Below are 25,387 nucleotides of genomic sequence, written 5' to 3'. Positions count from 1 at the left end.
CCCACGGATGGCTACCGTGCTGGGTTTTGGGTGCACTACCCTGCTGGAAAGAAAGAGTGTTAAGGTGTGACCTGCCCTGCATGATCTGCACTTCTAAAAATTTTCACAATGTTGTGGTAGATCAAACCCAACAATTTGCTTTGTTTTAGGGTGCAAAAACAACTAAGGTCACATACGCCCTTGTCAGAACTATAGAACACCAAGACGAAAAAGGAGTTAAAAGTGACTACCCATTAAGCCCAATTGACGGAAACAAAGACAGCTAAAAACAGGGACTCTCTCTTGGAGAGAGGTCCATAAAATATGCCATAGAGACAACGGAGGTCCTGAAACAAAGATTAAATGTCCTTCACCATATTGCTATGATGGATAAAAAGTAAAACATGGTTGACAGCCTGCACGTCATTCTCTAAATTGGCCAATGACTCAGATGTCAAACATAAATTAGAACATAAGCAGTTAAAAAAAAGAGAATCCAGTCAGAAAATGGTGAACTGTCAAAGGTTGATGACAATGAGTACAAAGTGGTGGAGCACCACTTAACAAATGGCGATACCTAAAACGACAGTGCTCAATATGCAACCTAGCTAAAATGATCTTCTCGTACCGAGAGGATGGAGATAAGGTCAGCCAAGCTGCTGAGACAGGTTTAATTCCCTGGAGCTTGCTCCCATAAAGGGAAGACCAGTGGTGATGCCAAAGTAACACCATCTGCTGACAGGTGGCAACACAGAGATCATCGGAGGGAACGGAAGAACTATGGGCCGATGTATGAGGATTGCAGCCTTGGCAGAGCATCAGCAGCTTCGTTTCCTGTCAGATCAATGTAACCAGTGACCCACATAAACATCACAGTGGCTCCATCAAGAGTGAGCAAGTGAAAGTTTCCCTGGACCCTTTGCAATATGAGACGGATGGTGTACAGCACACAAAGGCTCTGAAGGGCACTGAGAGAGTTAGAGCAAATGGCACAATGGAAAGGACTGTATCACCAGATATACTGTGTGGACTGATACAAGGTGAAGAGCTCCGCTGTAAATACTGAGCAATGTTCTGGAAGCTGATAATGAAAATCGTCAATGCCAATGATGAAGGCACACCCGACACCATGGTGAGTCCAAGAGCCATTAGTGTACACAAAGGTACTATCGTGAAGTTCTGTGTGAAAGTTGTGAAACTTATGGCAATAGAGCGAGTCTGAAGAAGTGTCCTTAGGAAGCTAATGAAGACCAAGGTGAACACAGGCCGCTACACAAAGCCATGGTGATGAAGGTTTCACACCCATTCGGAAAGTGGCAAGTGGCAGGTAGCATGAATTTAAGCTGTCAGAGCAATAGTCAAAAGCAAACTCTAGAAGGATACAGAGAAGAGGGACATGCCCCATACTGGCAGTCAAAGAAGTCATTGAAGAAGGAGGCACAAGATGGGTGGCCAGTGTAATGTAACGGACTACTGAAACTATCGATACCATTGGCTGGCGAGATATGCGGTGCTGTGAATCGACATAAAAGAACAATTATATTAATATAAAATTACAGTGAACTTAAACTGAAATATTATCATTTTATTATAAAAACACATAATTTGCAGGACAATCGTATTATGTATTGTTGCAGAACTATTTGAGAACTCTATTCAATTTTCGTACTGTTTTCATTTTAAGTGGATGCGTGTGATGTATAAAATATCTATGCTCAATTTATGTTGGCAGACCTGTTTACTTTGTAAGGTCTTTGATTGTTAATGCAGAAACAGTTTTGCCGAGTGAGGCTAAGGGACAGTCATGTTTTGGTGAGTCTAAGAGACAGTGAGTCTTGAGAAGTCATGAGAAATGGTCGATTTTGAGAAAGGTCATGTTGATGAACATTTTGAGACAACAACTTATATTGTAAAAGCTTATATTGGTGAAATACTGATTGTTATGAAGATGATATTACAAAAATATATAATATGGAAAGCTTTAAACAGTATCATTTCTTACGTAGCATATTACAAACCCAAGGACCCATTGTACTAACAATTACAGCAAATCCAGAAGTTACTCCTAGACAACGAGCAAGCAACGAGTATTCAAGGTAAGGTAATTAAATTATTTCGTATTCTTACTGTGAAGTTACCTTCTCTTGTGAAATATTTAAGTCTCTTATGCTCTGTTAATAGAGTAAACAGACTGACGGGGACGTGTGGCCCACTATTGAAACCAGGAAGACCACACAGGTTTTTAAACACGTGTCATAATTTGATATTAAATAATTGATGATATTTCATATTTGTTCCCTGGACGAGAGAGGTAACATTACACCAGGCACGGCAGACAAGCAGCATCCATATCCGTTGAGTAGAATATCACATCTGTATGACAATGGTAGTTAGGCAGCTTCTGCATACAGTCTCTCAACCGTGCTAGTGTCAAAGGCGCCAGTGGCCGAACGGGTGCCACAAAGGTGGATTGTATTGAGACAGCTTAAGATGGAAGGACATGCAGATGCATAAACGAAATACCTGTAGTCTAGTTTCGAATGGACAAGGGATCGGCACAAATGGAGGAGGGTAGAGGGTAGTCCGATCTGCTCCCCACGACGTACCACTGAGGACACTTAGGGCACTGAGGGACTGCATACAGTGGGCGACCAAGTAAGACTTTTGGGAGAACCAAGAAAGCTTCCTATCAAGCACGAGCCCCAGGAATTTTGTAGTTTCAAAAAACAAACATGTGGACACTGTATTTGTTAATGAAAAGCTGTAGAGAGTGCTGGAAAAGTGAGGTCCAAAATTATGTATCACATCCAAGCAGGGACTGCACCAGGAAGACCATCCAATAGAAAAGCAGAGGAGGAAAGGGATAATCCAACTACAGGGATACAGCACAGAAAGGCAAGTAGGAGGAAAGGGATAATCCAACTACAGGGATACAGCACAGAAAGGCAAGTAGCACAGCAAAGGCTGGGGCCCCGTGCTAGCCAAGCATGTACTCTCAAAAGAGTTGTGAGCCACCTGGCGGCAGCGGTGGCAGGGGTGGGAGGGTGGGGAGTAGATGAACCTATCCGAGTTCTGTATTATACTGCTTACACAAATTTAATAAATGATTGGTAAGGATGCAAGTGTCTGAGTTTTGAGGGCTGTTCTTAATACAGCTAATAAAAAGCAGATGAATATAATACAGTATGCAAGTAAAATTTTACCTGGGAATGAGGGCACTTCAGTTGGCTTACTGTGAGTTTTGTTCATGATATTTCAAGGGAACATGCTGAAGCACTGTTCTGAAATCATTCACAGTGCGAGGGTTTTCCTTAGTCACCAATGTACTTGTTGACATACCGTATTTACTCGAATCTAAGCCGCACTCGAATCTAAGCCGCACCTGAAAAATGAGACTCGAAATTCAAGGGGAGAGAAAAGTTTTAGGCTGCACCTCCAGATCGAAACAAAGTTGGTCCATTGTAATATGAGACACAATTTAGGTCGAATGAATGACGACACAGCTGCAGTAGTTTGGTTCGAGTCGTAAGCTTAGCAGTTAAGCTTTACCAGGTAGCCATTGCTATGCGTCAGGCGCTCCGTCCGTATTTATACGGGTGCCCTTCCTTTTTCACGTGCTTCGGCTGGTTTGATTTGATTGCTTATTTTTCTTTGATCTGATAAGTGCCGTTCTCTATGTTATAGGTGTTTACGTCACTCTAGGCTGAAAATGCATTACTGTACTGTGTCATGCATTGTTTGTCGCATTCTGATAATGAGTGTTTACGGCCTGCCGCCGCTCGCGGTATGGCTTGCTTTTGTGGGCGCTACCGCCGCTTACAATAAAAAAAGACAGGAATTGTCTCAGTAACGAGACAATGATAAGAGACTGCTATTTGTTGTTATTTACACTGCTGCTTTCTTTGATAATGCTCAACAAGAACCAAATAATAGACTGCGTATGATACAAGATGTTCTGAACGAGAGTTTTTCTCTGTTTGAAAATCTTTGCAGACGCCTTTTTAGTACATTACATTCTGCACAGAAATTAGTCATCTTTGATTTAAAAATCTAGTCAATTGCCGTGCTTCATTTCTGACTGTATCACTATTAGGCATAAGAATAATATGAATATAAACATGACATTATATGCATATTCTTCCGTGTTTGCGGTTGTCTCACTCTAGTTTCGTAGTTTATTAGGCAGATGGGATTTAAATGAGATAGCAGCAAACATGAAACAATACATGGCAAAATGTGTATATTTGTATTATTCTTATGGCGAAGAGAATACTGCATGTGATTGACAATTCATAAAAGTTCCTATTAGCAACCATCTCTTCTCACAGGTAGGAAAAAATTCAGAACGTAGAGTTGGCCATATTGACAAACATCCCGAATAGTCTTGCCAGTCGGATTTTCGAAGTAAATTGAAATGCTGCTACACTCGAAGATGAACAATACGGAATTTGTATTTACTTCGTTGGATAATGTATGAAAATGCAGTGGTCGAAACTTGAGGTGGAGAAAAAAGCTCGTCTTCCACCTTTTTTTAAAATTTATTTACTGACGCAGAGGTTTTGATGCCTATGTAGCGCTACATATATTTGACGGCAGAAGTTAGTTGTGGCGGCACCTACCAACATTTTTCAGAACTTCTGCTTACTTTGCACTCGATTCTAAGCCGCAGGTGGTTTTTTGGATTACAAAAACCGGAAAAAAAGTGCGGCTTAGATTCGAGTAACTACGGTAATGTCACCGTGTGTTTCCAATAATGGCCATGTGAGGCCAAGTGCAATAACATTGTGGACAGGTAGTATATCTTCCTGAATTTCGACATACATTTCTATTGATTAGTAGAAATCTGGTTGGTTAAGACATTTGTACAAGGGATATTTACACCTTTTTTGTGATTGGTTACATTTTATTGTTGAGTGTATATGGAATCTACTAGGAGATGTTAAGTTAGAGTAAGTACTAAATTTATATTCTGAACATGCGATAACTCTCACTCACTTTATGAATTTCAGTTCATGTTAAAAATGCAACTACTTTATACTTATGCTTAGAGAACTTTGAGTACAGTGATTCTAGGTTAGAAACATGATGAAACTTACACAATGAAATTATATGTAATAACGATTAATGTAAAAGCAATATGCTTTTTTTCTTTTTAGTTTCTAAAGTTCAAAAAGATGATTTTATGACATCACTTTGGTGAAGTGATGCATTGCACAATGTCTATAATACATACGAATGATGAGCAACACCTCAAAAATGGTTTTTAGTTTGAATAGTGATTTTAGACTTTTATGCTGTTGGTTTCTTTTAATTAATGCATGAAATCTGGTGGAGATGGATGCAGTATTCCTGCAAGGTGGGGCAACAACAGCCACTTTATACACTTCATGGTACCCGCTGATTCGGATGGTTTATTCCATGCTGCTTTGTCCCAGGTTGCACATGCTCCACATGCCATTGAGCAATGAGTACCATGACAATCAACATGACATGACAGGAATGAAAGAAGAAGCTGAACTATCATTAAGATTTGAGAGATCCATCATTAAGATTTGAGAGCTCCGTCATTCATGTCACGTCATACAGAGTTAGCACAAATTGTTACAAAGTGTTTCCTGGGTGTACAAAAAAGTCATTATATAAGTGTCCAGGAAGACAGTTTAAGATCATTTAGCAGAGCTCTAGAATTGGGAAAACATTAGCTACCCACACAGAAGAAGATGCAGAGGTAAGGGAGTCTGCAATGACAAAGAAATGCACCTGGTTATTCTGATCATTGGGCCAAAAATTTTTAAGGTCAGAAGTAATAATTAACAGAATAATGATATTTTATCCAAATACATACATATTTCATACAAAGAAATACCTCCATAGCCTGTGCCACTACTGGTGATTTCCGTTTTGTTCCACTTGCAAATAGAGTGAGGGAGAAATGACTGTCTATATGCCTCTGTACAAGCCGTAATTTCTCTTATCTTTGTGGTCCTTATGAGAAATGAATACAGGTGATTGTATGATTGCAGTGAAGTCAAGTTCAAAAGCACGTTCTCTAAACTTCTGCAATAGTGTTCCACAGAAAGAACATCATCTTGCCACCAGGGATTTCCGTTTCAGTTCAGGAAGTATCTCCGTAATACTTGCATGCTGACTGAACCTACCACTAACAAATCTAGTAGCCTTCTTCTGAACTGCTTCAATGTTTTCCTTTAATCTGATTTGGTGGGGATTCCAAACACTCAATAGTACTCGGAATGGGTCATGTGTACTTAAATGATTTAGGAAGTTGCATCATAGAACACTGGAAGCCATGGAGCACTTGGTGAGGATCAACTGCCAGCATAATCATTTGATGCTACAAAGCAGCAGCAGCAGTAGTAGTCCATGCCAGGAAGTGTGAAACATAATGAGTGGCAGCCGTTTGCACCGGAAGCGGGAACTGCAGCAAGTGGCAGCACTGGTCACAATGTGGCAGCAACAGCAGTGGCAGAGCAGAGGAATGGCTTCAAACATCTCGTGGGAAGTAGCAAAATTTAATATTGCAAGCTTTAGAGAAAATGAACAGCCAATTAGATGAAATTAAACAGAGTATAAAAGACCAAGAACCTGAAGTGAGGAAAAGCATCTGGGGCTAATGGCAAGTATTTTGTGTAAAAGAGAAAATGACATCTAAAACAGTCTGAAGATGGAGACAGAAAGTAGCTGAAGTGAATGTATAAGATTGAATGGAAGCTGAATATTTGTGGCAATCAAATAATATCAATGAATGTGAGAAAGTGAATGCAGCAGAGAGTAATGTGCCTATTGCTGTAGATCAAATTCTATGGTTTCATAAGTAAGAAATGTTTCTTGTATGTGGGATGCTGACTTTTGTGTCGATATTGCTGCTGACTACATTTCTGATAATGATGATGTAGATGCAATGAATGCATTATTGGTGAAGTTAATTTTTTTTAATTCCGATTTTGGCCGTCTAGGGACCGCGTTAAACAACTACAACTATTTTTCAATGTACATTTCTCCTATTGCGCTCCTCCTCTTTTCTCTTCTGCCAATATGTCTTCATCCTCTCTCTGTGCTGCTCCCTTCGGTCTTCTGTCCACACTCTTCCTCCAGTTCTTCTCTTCTTCACTTCAAATCCTTCAAAATGTTGAATTTTGTCTCTCATTAAGTCTCTGTTGGTTATATCATCCTCTCCTATACCCATCTCCTCTAAGTCTGCTTTGACTTCTTTGAACCAGGTGATATGGGTTCTGGGGTTCTTGTCAAAAAACATGAATATTTTCTTTGTCAGCCTTTCATCATTCATTCTTTTCAAATGGGCGTAAAAGCTTACTCTTCTCTTCCTCATAGTATCTCCCACTTTCTCAATTTTGTCATACACTTCTCTATTACTTCTAAGCTTCCAAGTCCCATTCTCAAACCTCGGCCCAAGTACTCTTCTAATGATTTTTCGCTCCTTTTTTGCTATAGCTTCCATTTCCTTGTTAGTGTTCATTGCTAAACATTCAGATGCATACAGACACTCTGGCTTAATCACAGTGTTGTAGTGCCTTATTTTTGCGTTAATTGATACTGACTTCTTGTTGTACACATTCTTTGTTAGCTGGAATGCCATTTCCATTTTTCTTGTTCTTGTTTTATTTCCTTCTTTATCTGAAGCATTGGGCTGGATGATTTCCCCTAAATATTTGAAATTAGAAACCTTCTTTATCTGGCCATACTTTGTAATCATATTGTTCGGTGCCTCTTTTACATTGGTTAGGTACTCTGTCTTTTCAAAGGAGATTTTCAGTCCTGCTTTTTCTGCTGTTTCATTCAGAATATTGATCTGTTTGACTGCTTCTTCCAAACTTCCTGCCAGAATCGCTAAGTCATCAGCAAAAGCGAGGCAATCTGCTTCTAATCTATCCTTTATTCTACCTAATCTGATTTTTTGTATTCCTTCTTCAGTCGTTTTCTTCCTCCACTCTCTAATAACTTTTTCTAACACACAGTTGAATAGGGTAGGTGACAACCCATCTCCTTGTCTTAATCCTGTTCTGATTTTGAATGGTCTGGATACCTCACCACGGAACTTTACTTTTGCATAGGTATCCGTAAGTGTCTCTTTGACGATTGCGACTGTTTTCTTGTCTGCTCCAAACTCCCTAAGGATGTTAACCAAGGTTGTTCTGTCAACGGAGTCGTACGTCTTCTTGAAGTCAACAAACGTGATAAAGATGTCTTTTCCTCTTAATCATCTATATTTAATAATTAACTTCAGGTTTAAAATTTGCTCCACACAAGATCTTCCCTTCCTAAAGCCTGCTTGGTATTCACCAATTTCTTGATCAAGTTGTTTCTCCAATCTGTTTTGTAGGGCCTTAGATAGAATTTTATACGTTACCGGAAGTAAAGATATCCCTCTGTAGTTATTTGCATCGGTTTTATCCCCTTTCTTGAAGATGGGGTGGATTAATGCAGTTTTCCATTCTTCCGGTATACGTTCCGTTCTCCAAATCTCATTGATTATTCCCAGTAGTTTTTCTTGAGTTGTATTATCCATACTTTTCCACATTTCTGCAATTATCATGTCTTCCCCTGGTGCTTTATTGTTCTTAAGGTTTTTAATGATTTCTCTGATTTCTATGAGGCATGGGGGTTCAGAATTATTGTTTACTGTGTTTAGGGTGTTGGCTGGTAATTTTTCTATAGGTTCCTGACAGTTGAGGAGTTGTTCAAAATATTTTGCTAGTATTTCACAAGTGAAGTTAATATTGATTCAGATAAAGATGTAGCTGATTTTTCTGGTAATGTAGAAAATGTTTACAAGGGAGAAGTTTTTCTTGTGATGAAATCGGATGCAACAGAATGAAAAAAGAATCTGATACTTACAAACTTAAGACAGTAGGATGAGTGCACTAATGGAGACTGTTACACAATGTAAAGTAGCTAAGGCTGCTGATGCTAATGAAGTGATGCAAGTGGGCAATTTATTTGAAGTTATTACGATGCTGCAGGATGCACATGATACCAAAGTAGGGGATTTACAAAGACTGCAATCAGAGGGACTGGAATGAATTTTTCTTTCTGTGCAAGCAAGTCTTACAAGTTGAAACTGAACAGTAATAATGAAAACAAAATAAAAGGATGTACTACTTCATCTAATAATTACCAGTGTGGTAAAATGTCATTTAGATTACTTGTAGTGGCTGCGATCATGGTAGCAAAATTAATAAATACAGTTCCCCGTTGAGTTTATTGTCTTTGTTATGATCGGTAACAGTCCACATCCTGTCAAAGAGATCAAACTGAACTCTGTGCAACCTGCTAGAAATAAATAACTACTTGCTGTGATACATCATTCATCATTCTAAAACCGAAGATACAAATACCAGTAATTACAAACGGCAATTGGAGAGACTGGAAGTTCTTGGCAGGAGGGGCTGTGCAACCCGTGCCATGGCGCCTCAAACCGCGCGGCCACTCCGTGCAGCAAAGAATGGTGGTCATATACTAAGACTAAAATTTTGTGTGTAGCAACACATGTAGAATATGGTTAACTTGACCACAGTTTTTTTAAAATAATTGTATTAAATACGGTTGTAAAAACATTTGCTATGAAAATACTGAAGTGTGTATTTATACAATACCGTGCCTAATTTGTAGCATTTATTCAATCTTCTTTCTTAAGGCAAATGAGACATTAAAACAAAATGCAAAAATTATACATATTAAAATGAAAGAAACTGATATTTTTAGTATATTAATTATTCATTTTCACAACTGCAGCGGTGTGCACAGGAATTAAAAAATGAAAAATGACTTAAAAAGATCTAGTTGACAATTGTAAATTACACAATGTTTTAACCAACCTTCCTGAACGAAGTCCCCTGTTGTAAGGAATTGAAGAAAATATCAGAAATGGGACTCTCTTTGATGACACCAACACCAGTCTGTTATCTTCTCTAAAAATAAGTTCCTTTCCAGGCCTTGTGAATCTAACCTCTTTACATGGCAATGGCTGTATAACCTCTGGAATTGTATTGCTTGGGTATTTCTGCCTTATTCCAGCTCCTTGAAATGCAATGAAGAATAGTTAATAAAGTAATATATCGCCAAGCTGCAATTTGTTTAAAATCCACTACTATATCAGCAACAAATAAGATGTTTTAAAACTAAGAAGTCAACACAGCTACTAAATGATCTTCATGTTAACTTACTGCATTGTTGAGATTGTGATATGTCTAGCATCTACACAAAAACAATCATAAAGCAACAATGGTTTTACACTCAACCAGTCTTAAGTTGATAAGTACAATGTAATACTTAACATTGAGACTATGAAAAGAGTGAATTCTCTTACTTTCATCTATTCTGCAAGAAAATATAAATTAAGTAAATCAATTTGGCATTAACAGAGCAAAGAGACCATCAAAGGTCTCAATATTCTGAAGCCATAGGTAATAATACAGCTCTGAAAGAGAAATCTACTTACAGATAAATTACATTTCTAATTACTCTTTTCCAAAATCAGGAAAGACATTAAAAAGAGGAAAAAAAACTACATAGGGGGTACACAATGACATAGTGAGGAAGACAAGGAAAAAAGAGCACTGCAATAAAGAGCAGTCACAGACAAAATGTAAATGAGTACACAATGTATGTGATCTGGTACTTAGTTCATATGAATAACAGTATTTTGCTGATATTACAACTATCACACCTCTAAATGTTCAAGAAAGGCTACCCATTATGTTCTTATACAATGACACCAGAGTTTATTACAGTTCTCCCTGGAGAATAGTAAACAGCTATTGCTGGGTTTTACGGTGAATTGATTTGGCATATGACTGACGTGTTAATATATCCTTGAGATATTTCATGAACTTGCAGATGTGGCTTTGAGTAAGCCAGTCCAGTAAATCTATCGTGGTTTGGTGGGAATGTACAATCTGATGCACGGAAAGGTTTAATTAAAAACTGCTGTCATTGCATGAGAAGTATGACATTATCTAATTTTTTTCTCAATACATGATCACTTCACTATCAAACAAAGCCAAGGCCCCCACATTAAAAAAAATCCACATATCACACTACCATGTCACATTATCACCTGCTATTTCCCTATTCTCACAGCACACTCAGGTAAATATTATCCTCCAACCCTAAATTTGTCTCTCTGAGTGCCATATTATGAATCACAATTTATTAACCTTGAAAATTCTTCCCACTGGTACAGACACTAATGGCTGGATTGTTGCATCACTCTGAATGTCACACAAGTTTTCTGATCAGTGACTACTAAGCACCTACACAACTATGAAAAGTGAATCCTATCACCTCTTGACAGATAGTTCTGTCACTGGCTGCTGTACTAGAGTGCAAGAGAAGTCCATTGAAACAGTTTGCAAAGACATCTGATAATTGACTCAAAATATTCTTTGGAATTCTGGGATTGCTACACATTAATTTCTTAGCTCAACAGATCAATGACCTGGTTTAGAGCTTCTCTGATGTTTTAACTACAAAATAATTTTGCTTACAGTGGAAATTTCTCTGATGGAATGCTTGAACTGAGAGCTATATACAATAATACATGGATGAATTCACTTAGATCTCTCTACTGAGTCATTCTAAGAGGAAACGTAAATGATTATATTCATGAGGTTGTTCATGACCGATGCTGCCATACAGAGGGAAGCCACAGTGATAGACTAACTGTAGTGAAAAGCAGGAAAACCCACAAAGGACTGATTCCTGGCCCAGGGACTGGCAGCTGACTTTCAACATAAAGAAACATAGTGTACTGTGCATATACACATAAGCCTATTATTGTTTGATTACATGGATGGTGACCAATCAACTGAAACATTCACAACCGTAACATTTCTTAGAGTATATTTCTAGCCTATCCCCAATGTTATTCAATCTGTTCATTGAGCATGTTGTAAAAGTAAGCAAAGAGAAATTTGGAAAGACGCTTGGCCATTTCAGTCCACATAATTTGCTGTCAAATGTACAGTTTGGTCCAAGAAGAGGCTTAACAACTGAAAGTGCTGTATTCTCTTTTCTTGCTGAGGCACTGAAAGAATTAAACAAAAAGTTGCAAACAATAGACGTCTTCTTTGATTTAACTAAGGCATTTCATAGTGTGGATCACAAAATATTACTGCAGATGTTTGATCATTATGGAATAAGAAAAACAGTTCACAATTAGTTCCTCTCATACTTCAAGAAAACACAGCAAAATATCACTCTCCACAGTAATGGAAACGGCTGTGAGATGGTGTCCGATTGGACCACAATTAAGTGGTGGTGGTGGTGGTGGTCGGGAAGGGACACCATGTGGTAAAGGATGCAACACACGCAATGTGTCAAATACTACAATTCAAGGCATAACATCATGGTTTGTAGAAAATAAAAATGGTGCTTAATCACAGTAAGACTCACTTTTTTATTGTTTACATACAATTCACCTAAAACTGACATTTTGATTACACAGAATGAGCATATGGTGAGTGAGTCTGAACAGTTCAAATTTCTAGGTGTTAAGATAGATGGTAAACTGTCATGAATGCTCATGTTTAGGATCTATATCAAAAACTGAATGCTGCTATATTTACCCCTAGAAAAGTATCTTCAATAAGTGAGTCCAAAACTTTGCTTATTTTCATTTGCTTCTGACATGCAACATTATATCTGAGGTAGCTCTTCCGATATTGGCCCCTCAATATTTATTTCCTTTATGTCATTTGTTGTTAGCAATTTGAGCTTATTCCCAAGAACTAGCAGCTTTCAACCAATTAATACTAGGCAGAAATACAATCTGCATTTGGATCGCACCTCCTTGATGCTTGTATAGAAAGGTGTGTAGTATTCTGCTGCTGCATTTTCAATGAGCTTAGAGTAATCCTTGCACATATAAGCCCAAACTGATGAATTGCCTCGTAGTTCACTTCTCCTATTCTGTAAGGGGGCTCCTGGAACAATTACGCTAATCCTGTGTTATATTTTGGATACATATATTGCCATACTTGCAGCTTGTCATTTGCTTAGGATTTGCCATATTTTATCTTATTTCATGTATGGACTTGTTCCATGAACATGGACATTCGGCCCTCAATGTGGTCCTATGAAACATACGTAAGATAAAATAAATAAATAAATAAAAATTAATTAAATTTTAAAAACTTCAGGAATAAAAAATAAGAGGTTGAAGTCTCCTGATGACATTGTAATCTTGTTCTAGACAGCAAGGGATTTGAAATGTCAGCTGCACAGATCGAGTAATATCCTGAAGAAAGATTTGTAAGATGAAAAATGTAAAAAAGGAAAATGAGGTTAATCAGATGATGCAAATGGGATTATATTAGCCTGACACATTAAAAGTAGTTGATGAGTTTTACTGTTTGGCCAGTAAAATAAGAGATGATAGCCAAAGTAGAGAAGATATACAAGTTGTCCATAAAATCCCTTTACAACTTCAAAATTTTATTACAACGGCAGTTGTTAAAATATTTTAACAACATTTTTTTATAGTAATCAGTGTTTATAAAAGTTTATTGACAGTATTTAACGGACCTCTACATGGGTGCCTTTAGTTGCACGAAGCACATCAAGACGGTACTCGATTTCTTGCCATATTTCCTGTAGCATAGTATCAGCAATGGTGGCAATGGCATTACGAATCCTTTGCTTCAAGTCAGCAATGTCCAGTATCTGTGTTTGATATGTGATATCTTTTACATACCGCCATAAAAAAAAAAGTCCAAGGGAGTGATATCTGGCAAACGCGGTGGCCAAGGAATTGGCCCATCCCTCCCAATCCACCTGCCTGGAAATGTTTTATTGAGGAACTGATGAACATCAGTCCCTAATGTGTTGGTGCATCATTTTGCTGGAAAATGATGGTTGGTTTTAAGTCAATCAATTGTGGTGCTACATATTCAGACAGAAGGTCAAGGTAAAAATCTGCAGTAATTATTGACTCGTTGAAGAAAAATGGACCTATTATTTGGTTGCACATGATTCCACACTACACATTCACTTTTGGACTATCCTGGTGAAGCTCCCTAGTCACATGGGGGTGTTCAGATCCCCAGATTCTCACACTGTGTCTGATTAATGTCCCAGAAACATGAAAAGTTGCCTCATCACTGAAATAAACTCGCTTGAGGAATGCTTCATTCTACAAAAGGCATTCCAGCATGTTGAGTGCAAACTCTGTCAGTTTTGGCTTAAGTGTCTGCAACAGTTCCACTTTGTAAGCGAACAACTGTAAAGTCTTGTGGAGGACCTTATGGACAGTTGAACATGGTAGTTGCAACTGTCTTGGAAGCAGTGCAGATGGACTTCGTAGGTGAATGAGTGCAGACGTTTAAAACGCGATTGATGTTTTTCTTGGATGTTCTTGGTCGCCCGCTCCTCCCTTTATCCAACACTGTCCCTGTCTCAAGAAGAGAGTAGAAGCTCTTAAAATGTAATGCACCAGGAGAGTGATGAAGACTGGATGGGCAGGATGAATAATTAAGCAAAGAGGTACTGAGTCAAATTGGGGAGAAAGAAAAACACAACTTGCGTTACAGAACAGGTCAGCTGATAGGGCACCAGCAGAGGCATCAAGAAAATGGGTAAGGGAGGAATGTGTGGAGGGTAAAAATTGTAGCAGGAGACCAATGTTTGACTACAGTAAGCAGATTTAAATGGAGGTAGGTAGCAATAGTTATGCAGAGATGAACAGACTTACACAGGATGGAACAGCATGAAGAGCTGTATCAAACCAGTCTTTGGATTGGACAAGTATGTCTGCCCTCACATTCCCATGTCATGCAACACTGGGCCAGTGTCACATCTGAATGGTCCACGAATCTGAATACAGTACGATTCGATCAGCCAGACAAATGAATACCCACAATGAGGCATCTTTCAAACTCTATCAGGTGTTGATACCATTGTCTAACATGGGTATGTGATATCTAAGTGTCCTTCACAGTGATCACTCAACATCTGATGCTACTAAGCCACAATGCTAAACATGAAAAACACCAAAGTCCTCCATTGGCCATTCTGCCTGTCAATGAAAATTTTAACTCTCCTCATTTACATATCCACCAATGGAGGGTACATATACAAAGTCATATTGACATTTGGCCATGACTTCTGGTTGCTTCGCCTTTTTGTGAGGCAGCGTAGATGCTCAAACAGTGGAAAACACTTCAAAAGAGCCATTGTGTGTAACAATGAAGTTAACTATTAAAATTCTGAAAACTCACATACCAAGAATTAACCAACATATTTCTTCCGACCACAAGCATGAAATTGGAGAAATTTGAGCCCATATGGTGACTGATCAACGGTGATTCTTCCTGTGCACCATTTGCAAATGGAATATGAAAGGGAGAAAGTCATAATGGTACCCAAAGTACTCTCTGCCATACACTGTAAGGTGATTTGTGGAGTATAGATGTACATGTAACTCAAAATTATATACTTGCATTGTAGAGCCAGACACCTGAAACTGCATTCAGTGAGATGTCTAGAAATTTTGGCCATATAATATATATCTTTACTCAATGTTTATGCAATTTGTAAAGCGAAAAGCAATGACAGGAGGAGATGGCACAAAATGGAGGAAAAATACACAAGAGGCCACAGAGAAGAGTGACAAAATAACTGGTGTGGAAAGGCTCAGAAAGTCATATACTGAATGTAGAAGGGCCAGGATCTGGCAGAAGATGGTAGCATAACTGATACTGTTACCAGGAAATCAAAGAATGCACTCTTTTTACCATTAGTCTTTTCATCTTAATTTCAATTAAAAGTTCAATAATGATGTTACTTAAGATGAAAAATGTGATAACATGTGGAAAACGTTGAGAAAGAATAACACTGGAAGGATTAACATAGTTATTTGTGCACTGTTGTTCTGCTCAACACCTTCTATTCCAGCTCTGCCACTGATATTTTCTACTTCATCACAGACACAACAACCAGTAATAGCAGCAACATCACCTTCAACTATTCTTCAACCACTATGCAGCATTATACATGAATGCACACCAACCCAACAATCCATCCAGCTGACATGCAAATGCTACACTCTGCACTATAATGTTGTCTACATCTGATTGCGTGCATGGATGGTTACAGCTGGACAAAACAAAGTTGACTTTCTTTTGCCAGTCTTACAGTAAGAAATGCTCACATAACACTACATTATTAATCTGACAAATAGATACTTTGATGACAGTACATGGAAAGCTCTAAGTAAAATGCTAGACAAAAAACTTTACTGATTTCAGCATTCATAAGAGCTAGAGGTGAGCCTGTCAACCACTTTACCAGTACTGAGCAGACCAACTATGAGAAACTTGTTGGGATATAGCAAAATCTTGATTACAATGTCTATCTCTTTGGCAGGGTGGACCACACTACAAAAAACCATGATAGTAATAAATTATCCTGCCAACTCATGCAGGCAATGTATGTGTTCTGTTGTGATGTGAGGCCTACAATGCAAAATTGTACAGCATGTTGTTTGATTTTACACAAGTTACTCAAGGAGCCCATCAACCCTGTCAGCCACAAGACAGCTGGGTTCCTGAAATCTTGCTCACTCCCTCAACAGATGTTTAGGTGTTTGAAGATTCAGGGCACAGTTCTCCTGTACCCAATATTCCCTCTCTCATACATTGCTCAACATGTAGTCTTAGTTTTATCACCACTTTCAGACAAATGTGTTCACTATATTTGCAACACAAACAAATTTGTAAACAGACTACAAACTCTTAAGCTTAACAATTCTAGCTCAATCTTCTCTTCTGATATAGTATTGTTTCTTACTGAAGTTCTCGCTGCAGAATTATCTTTCAATGATTCATTGTGTTCCACTGATGCTGTCAAGGAGGAAAATCTTAAGAGGATATGGAACAAATCAAGACATACATTAATAAAAGACAAGTAAATCGTAGAAAATCGATCTGTAAACTTTGTTAACAGTAAACTATCATTACATTGCTCGATGACAGCTAATTTTAATCAAGTAAATGAGGCAGAAGGTGCTACTCTGAATGCTCATATTGATAGCCAAACCTTTTTATACAAACATTGGAGCATGGTTTCAGCATATGATCATCTTCATCAATTTGTATTTAATAACGAATTTTATGAGCAAATTGAAAGCATCACTGATAGTTCACAGATGATCCTGGCTTCATGCACATCAATATTCTTTTTTTTTATGTCTTACTATTAGAGTCGACACAGTTGAATAAATAATAGTGAAAAAAAGACATTTAGTGCCAGTAACTATATTTGCACTTACAGGTAAAATACATCGAACACAACAAGCAAGGAAGACTATATTACACACATAAAACTTAGGGCGTATAATAGCACCAGAGAGGTCTATTAGATTTCACAGGTGAAACATATTGTTCACACAATTCCAACATCCTCCTCTTTGTACATTATTTCATGGTTTGCCTTCACAAGATAAACCAAATAGTCCTCACAATCTGTTGAAACTTCCGTTTGTCCAAGCGTTTTGTCAGAAGATCAGCCAATATGTCTTGTGTGTGCAGGTAGTCCACGGCGATGTTCTGTCACTCTGTGGTCCCAAATAAAATGGTGCCTTATATCAATATGTTTTGTCTTAGCACTGGTGACATCAATTTTGGCTAGGTTAATGGCTCCTTTATTGTCATAGAAGATCATTATAGGCTCCACGATTAAATTGGGTTCTGCTTCACATATTAATGTTCTTAGCCACAATACTTCCTGTGTGGTGTTAGATGCAACAGTTTTTTTGCTTTTGACAGTACCATGAAATGAGGTCCTCCATTAATTTAAAGCAGCAACCAGTAGTGGAATGCCTATCTCCCAATTCATTCCCCCAGTCCAAATCACTGTAGACTTCTAGTTTTGCATTACCTTCTCTATGGTATTTTAATTTGTGGTTTGAAGTTACTCTTAGATATCAGAATAAACTTTTCACAGCTTTCCAGTGATATTCCATTGGGTCTGTGCAATATCTGCTGACTGTGTTGGTGACAAAAGCAATGTCAGGTCATGACATTTGAGACAAATATAACAGACTCCCTACTGCTTCTAAATACAGAACATTCTTATCACATTCAATATCTGTCTCATTTATATTTGACTTCACTCCTACTTTCATTGGAGTAGTTATGGCTTTACAATCACTCGTGCCAAATTTCTTAACGATTGTTTTGGATATGATGATTGATTTTATGCTCAAGTCTTGTCTCTCTTCATCCTTAGTGATCTGCACCCATAAAAAAACATTTAACTTCTCCCAAATCACGCCCCTTAAACTTGGTATGCAGTTGTTTCTTAAAATTTCTCATTTGGCTTTCGTTTTCAGTCAGGATAAAGAAGACGTCCACCCACATTGACATTATTATTATTATTATTATTATTATTATTATTATTATTATTATTATTATTATTATTATTATTCCTACTCTTCCCCTTTTATAGTATATACTCAGATCTGCCTTAGATTGCTTCATATTCACATTTATTAGAGTTTTATGTAGACATCGATTCCTAATGTCCACTCTGTTTAAGCCCACAAATACTTTTTTGCGAACACCATATCTCTTCCCTTTCTGATCTGGTTTTCATGACTGCTCTTGGTGGAATGACATACATCGCCTCCTCCAACTTCCCATTTAAATATGCTGTTTTTACATCCACAAGATGAATTGTTAAATTTCACTGTGCTGCCAAGGCTAAAAGACTCAATGAGGCATACTTGACTACAGGTGAAAAAGTTTCATTGTAATGTACCCCTCATTTTTACGAATATCCTTTTATTACAAGTTGTGCTTTATATCTTGGTGTTGAATTTTCGGGGCTCTTCAAAGTGAATGCCCATCTTGCCTGTAATGATTTCTTATGTGCTGGTGTTTTTACTCATTCAAAGGTTTCATATTGAGATAAAGATTCCAATTCTCTCTCCATCACTTCTAACCATTCTTGAGATTTCGGGCTGCTCTTTGCTTCTTCTGCTGCTGCTGGCCCATCATTAAAAGACTGGCTTCCATCCATCTCAAAATCCTTTGACCTTGGAATAACTAAAACCGATAAAACCTCACACTATAAGAGGGAATTACAGTGGCCATAAAATTATAAACAACTGACAGAGAAGGAAGGAAAAAGGCAGAATAAGAGAGGAGGGAAAGAAAGCAAGGAATGACAGGAGCAGGAAGGAAGAAGCACAGGTAGACAAGACAGACACTCAAGATAAAACAGACCCCATAAGGAAAGGAGTGGGAAGGCAGAGGGCGGGGGTGAATAACCAAGCCCAATCCAAGCCAGTCCAATCAGGGTGAATGGGGGCGCAAGACGGCCTGCCAACCCCTCCACCCACCGATAAGGTTGAAGGACCCACCCTTATATAAAGTGATAAAAACCTCCATCACAAAGAAACCATTAAACGATATCAGCCGCTGAGGCATTGTCAGCTAATGCCAGGCATTGCGTGTCAGGAAAGCTACACATCCATTGCAGGGTGGTTAAGTTGGGACAGTCCAGTAAGAGGTGAACCACGGTCAACATTGATCCTCAACGACAGAGAGAGGGTCCTCACAATGGAGGAGATAACCGTGAGTCAGCCAAATATGGCCGATGCGAAGCCAGCAAAGAACGACAGAGGCCTTACAAGAGGCCTGTAAGGAGGACTGCCACATAGTTGTAGAATCCTTTATCACCCTGAGCTTGTTCGGCGAAGAAAGAGAGTGCCATTCTGCATTACAAAGTCCCAAAACCTGATGACATAATGCCGAGCGAAGGTCTATTTCTAGAATGCCAATAGCAAGAGATGGCCTGTTAGTAGCCAATTTAGCCAGTTGATCGGCAAGTTCATTTCCAGGGATCCCAACATGGCCTGGGGTCCAAATGATAACCACTGAGCATCCACGTTGATCAAGGAGAGAAAGGGAGACCCAGATAGCTATGACTAATGACTGGTGAGGGAAGCACTGGCCGATAGCTTGCAAACTGCTCAAGGAGTCACCACAGATAGTGAGGGACAGTCCTGAGCAGAAGCGGACATGGTCTCGTGCGCACAAGGCAGCTACCAATTCTGCAGTAAGAACACTACAGCCATCTGGCAATGAACGAATTTCCACACGTATCGCATACGTGTAAGCATAACCAGTGTAACCAGCAATCATGGAGCTATCAGTATAAATCACTTCTGAACCCTGGAATGAACTGAGGAGACAGTAGAATTGGTGGTGAAGGGCCTTCAGAGGGGCAGAATCCTTCAAATTGATGGAGAGATCGAGACAAAGCTGTGGCCGAGAGATGCATCTTGGAGGGGTACACGCGCGAGCAGAGAAAACAGGCGGTAAAGGGAAGTGCTGGAGCTCAGAAAAGAGCGACTGAATGCGGGCAGCCATGGTAAGCCCACATCGTGGCCACTGCACGGAAGGTTGATCTCCATGTCTGGATAAAGGAGATCACAATTAGGGTGCTTTGGGGTGCAGCGAATGCACAGCGTGTAATATATCAGTTGTTGTTGGCACAAAACTCACAGCAGTGGAAGGCTAATCATGAAGCTAGTCTGAAAGGCACCAGTCACAAGTAGTACCCCACAATGGTGGATGGGGTCTAATGTTTGCAATGTTGAAGGTGACGCAGAACCATAGACAGGACTCCCGTAGTCTAAATGAGACTGAACCAGCACTTTGTACAATCACAGTGGGATAGAGCGGTCTTCACCCCAGGTTATATTGTACAGACATCTAAGAACATTGAGATGTAACCAGCATGTCCTCTTCAGCTGGCATAGATGAGGGAGCCATGTCAACCAGGCATCGAAGACCAGACCCAAGAAGCGATGGGTGTCCACCATCTCAAGGGATTGGCCATCGAGGAACAGGTCCGGGTGGGGATAGACTGTACAGTGATGACAGAAATGCATAATACACGACTTGGCCACCGAAAACTGAAAACCATGGAAGAGAGCCCAAGATTGCGCCCGGTAGATTGCCCCCTGTAGATGGCATTCTGCAGCGTCCATGATGAAGGAAGCAATGTAGATACAGAAGTCAGCAGCATACAAAGAGGGAGACACTATCGGACCAGCAGCCTCCATAAGTCCATTAATGGCTATGAGAAAGAGAGGGATGCTCAGCACAGAACCCTGTGTAACCTCATTTTCTTGCCGATGGAAAATGCTGTAGGAGGAACCAACTTGCCCCAGAAAGAGTGACAAGAAAGAAAGTTAGGGATAAAAAGAGGCAGAGCGCCATGAAGGCCCCATTTGAGAAGGGTGGTGAGGATGTGGTGGTGCCAGGTGGTGTCGTAGGCTTTATGCAGGTCAAAGAAGACTGCAATGAAGTGCTGCCAATGGGCAAAAGCCAACCGGATAACAGACTCCAGGTGGACCTAGTTACTCACCATACAGCGGCCACAGCAAAAACCACCTTGAGTCGATGACAAAATGTCGCGGGATTCAAGGACCCTAAACAGCCGCCGACTCACCAGGCATTCAAGGAGCTTACAGAGTGTGTTGGCAAGGCTAATTGGACGGTAGCTATGTAACTGAAGAGGTGGCTTCCCAGGCTTCAAAACCGGAATAACAATGCTTTCCTGCCACTGGGTAGGAAATACCCCCTCACTCCACAGATGGTTGAAAATTGTCAGTATACGATGGTGGCCAGCCACCGATAAGAGTTGGAGCATTTGGTTGTGTATCCAATCCATGTCAGGACAAAGGGTGAGGGCTCTGGCAAATTCCCACTCGCTAAATGGGGCATTATAAGGCTCCAAGCAGCGAGAAACGAAAGACAAAGGCAGTCATACCGAGTGCTCTTTCAGGAGAAGGAACATGGGCAGATACTGAGTCGATGTAGAGGCTTGGGCAAAGTGTTGAGCGAAATGCTGTGCGATAAAGTCCGGATGGGTAAGGACAACATCACGCACAGAAATTCCTACTACGCCGGTGGGAGGATGATGGCCAAAAATCCGCCCGAGTTTAACCCAGACTTGTGAAGAGAGGCTGTACAATTGTATGGCAGCCACATATAATTCCAAGTAAATCCGATTCTGAAATTTGATTAGGTAATGGGCCCAGGTGCAAAATCATTTAAAGACCAAATGGAGAGCAGTAGAAGGGTGCCACCTGAAGTGTTGAAGAGCACAGTGGTGATCTTTAAGGGCCGCAGCAATTTCCAGAGTCCACCAAGGGACCATATTCCGCCGGGGGGGGGGGGGGGGGGGGGGGGGGGGGGGGGTACCCGACAAAGAAGGTATGGCTGAAACAGCTGTGGAAAGAATGACAGCAGTCATAGTCTGTGTAGATTCATTAATACTGCTGTGTTGTAGTACAGGGGGGATGGTAGCAGAGGAGATGGCACCCCAATCAGCTTTACAGAAGGTCCACCTGGGAGGGTGACTGAGCGAAATACACTGAAGGAAGGTCAAAACAATCGGCTAATGACCACTGTCACATAAGTCATCGTGGATACCCCACTGAATGGGGGGAAGAAGGACGGGACTGCAGATGGGGGAGGTCAATGGCAGAGATAGTGCCATGTGCACTCTAAAGTGTGTGGGAGTGCCGGTGTTTAGTAGACAGTGGTCAAGCCCTGCCCGAACAGCTTCAACTGTCCTGCCCAGGGCAGTAGTCGTGTGACTACTCCATAGAGGGTTGTGGGCATTAAAGTCCCCTAGAAGCAGGAAAGGAGAAGGGAGTTGTTGAAGAAGGGTGGTTAGGGCAAGGGATGTGGGTGGCCTGTCAGGCGGGAGGTAGAGATCACAGATTGTGATTGGAGTGGTCAGATGGACCCTGACAGCAATTGCTTCCAGAGTGGTATGGAGGGGAACCCATTTACTAACAATGTCCTTGTGGACCAAGGTGCAATCACCAACAGAAGCCCACAAGGGTTGAAGCACAAGTAGAAGTCATAGGCAGGGGATGGAGCTGATCATACTTACGACAAACCTTGGTGTAGGTAATAGATCTAAGGTCTTGTACTCTTTCACATACACCAGGCATGCTGGCGAGCATGGAGGATGCTGCGCATTACAATTTATGCACACTGGCGGGCTTTTGCCCATCGGCAGCACCTCACTGCAGTCTTCTTTGTCCAGAATAAAGCCTACGACACCACCTGGCACCACCACATCCTCACCATTCATGAATGGGGCCTTCATGGCACTCTGCCCCCTCATGGAGGGGGTGCCACAGTCACTGCAGAGGGGATCATGGGTGTAGCAGTAAGACGTGTCCAAACCGTAAGTATTTACAGCATCTCATTGGTGGTGGAATGTAAGGTTTTACATCACACTGATACACTATCACCTTGACCTCCTCTGGGAGGGTATCCCCCTCAAAGGCCAGGATAAAGGTGCCTGTATCACTGCAATTGTTTTTTAGGGCCTCGTCGTACAAGGCAGGTAAATCAAACTCCTTGCCGCTCGAGGTTTGCATGGAGCTCCTCGTCAGTTTGGAGAAGAGGATCCCAGTGGAAAATGATGCCCTGTACTGAGTTCAAAGATTAGTGGGGTGCAACGGAGATAGGGATGTCACCAAGATGGTCACAATCACCCAGGGCTTCAGATTGGGCATCAGAAGATGCCTTTATGAGCAAAGAACCGGTTCACATTTTACTCAAGGATTCCACTTCACCATACTTCTCTTCAATCGTCTCCATGAAAAACTAAGGCTTGATCGTGGCAATACTTTAGCCATCTGTCCAGGTACAAACCAGGTACTGAGGAAAGGTTTCAACCCAATCTAGTGAGCTTGACTCTCTTCCCAGGGGGTGGCCAGGGAGGGGAAAACTGAAGGATCAGGAGGAGGATTGTCATGTCTTCTATCACTCTTAGAGACAGCCACAGAATGGTCAGGATGTTGACGCTCCTGTCACTTCATGTGCAAGGTGTCTGCCCTAGTACAACTTACTCCAACCAGGGGCTCGCCCCTTGGGCGCCAACCAGCCACAGCAAGGGCCGTCTGGCATGGTGGCCATTTCCGGGAGTTCAGATGCACCACAGTGATGAGCAACATACACGAGGCATAACAGCTCAGGTAGTAGCCGTGTGATCCCTGTGTTGTCAGGGGGCTAAGCCAAGTGGGTACTGACTTGGTACTGAACAGCCCCACCACACGGACTGGCTACCATGCTGGTGACCTAGCAGGAAGCGGGCCACGGTGCAAGGGAGGGGAGGGGGAGAGGAGCCTGTACCATGGAAACTTGGTTGGGAGTTCATCCCCAAATGGCTCACACTGAACTGAAAACGTTGGAAATGGAGGTCAAACCCCAAGGGGACCAAAAACACCAAAAAGGAGATGGAAACACAAACTAAACAATAGTACATACCAAAAACAAAGCCGGGAGGATAGCCAGGTCGATATAAAGAAGTACACCATGAGGGAAGGGAGAGGGCAGGGAGAAAGGAGCAAGGACAGAGAAGGAGAGGAACAGGGATGGTAATGCAGTCTGGAAAAGGGAAGGAGACTGCAATAGCTTGGGAACCTGTCCACGCCACACACGTACCTACAACAGGGACCTCTGGGGGGATGTTCTTTCAGTTTTGGAATGCGAGGAGAATGCCTAACATTGTTTGGTTCATTTTGTTTGTCCTCAAACTCTTGTCATCATAAATAGTATCTGTTTGTCTTTAATAGTCCTCTTTCTGTTCTTCCTTACTCTTTCTTCACATAAGGTTTCACTCTTGGAACTAGGTGCAGTTAACTATTAAGTCTTGCGCTCTTCAGAGTCCTTTTTGTTTTCAACATCTCTGCTTGTAACTATCACTTTATCCAATGGATCCATTAATCGGTAGCCCTTTGAATTCCCACAATAGGCTATAAAAAAAAATACTTTTTAGTTTTTGGGTCCCGTTTTTCTTCCAGCTGTTTTGGAATGTGCTTACGTCAGGTTTCCTTCCTACCCATATCTCATAGGAACTTATATTCCCTGATGCTTTTGTAGGTGATCCATTGTTCAAATACATGGCTGTTGATACTGCCTCTGTCCAAAAATCTTTTGATAATCCTATTAGTCCACTCAGCAACCCCATTTTAAGATGGGCTGTACCTTATAGTAGTTTGATGCCCGATTCCGATTTTTGCCAGAAGTGTCTTCAATTTCTGGTTAAAATATTCTCTCCCGTTACCAGACCTGATAATCTTCTTTCCTGTCTACCTTTCGACCCTATTACGATATTCCTTAAAAGTGTCATTCACTTGGTCTTTGGATCTAAGAAAATAAATATGAGTATACTGTGAATAATCATCAATAAACATAAGAAAATAATAGTGCCCACCTATGGATTCACACTCCATCAGGCCGCATACACTATGTGATCAAAAGTATCTGGACACCCCTAAACACATGTTTTTCATATTAGGTGTACTGTGTTGCCACCTACAGCCAGGTACTCC

General features: G+C 40.6%; 1 protein-coding gene across 2 annotated transcripts in view; it reads right to left on the bottom strand.

Moving 5' to 3' along the window:
• LOC126191437 (CDK5 and ABL1 enzyme substrate 2) overlaps positions 1-25,387 on the bottom strand; it is a 172,930-nt gene that overhangs the window by 109,675 nt on the left and 37,868 nt on the right. For both annotated transcript variants that reach the window (XM_049932312.1, XM_049932313.1), the window contains exon 3: positions 9,834-10,035. In XM_049932312.1, coding sequence (XP_049788269.1) covers positions 9,834-10,035 — 202 coding nt within the window. The remainder of the gene's footprint in view (positions 1-9,833; positions 10,036-25,387) is intronic.

Source organism: Schistocerca cancellata, chromosome 6, assembly GCF_023864275.1.
Source record: "Schistocerca cancellata isolate TAMUIC-IGC-003103 chromosome 6, iqSchCanc2.1, whole genome shotgun sequence".
In the NCBI taxonomy this organism is placed as follows: Eukaryota; Metazoa; Arthropoda; class Insecta; order Orthoptera; family Acrididae; genus Schistocerca; species Schistocerca cancellata.
The sequence above is the reverse complement of the archived record's forward strand: the minus strand, read 5'-3'. Positions and strand labels throughout refer to the sequence as shown.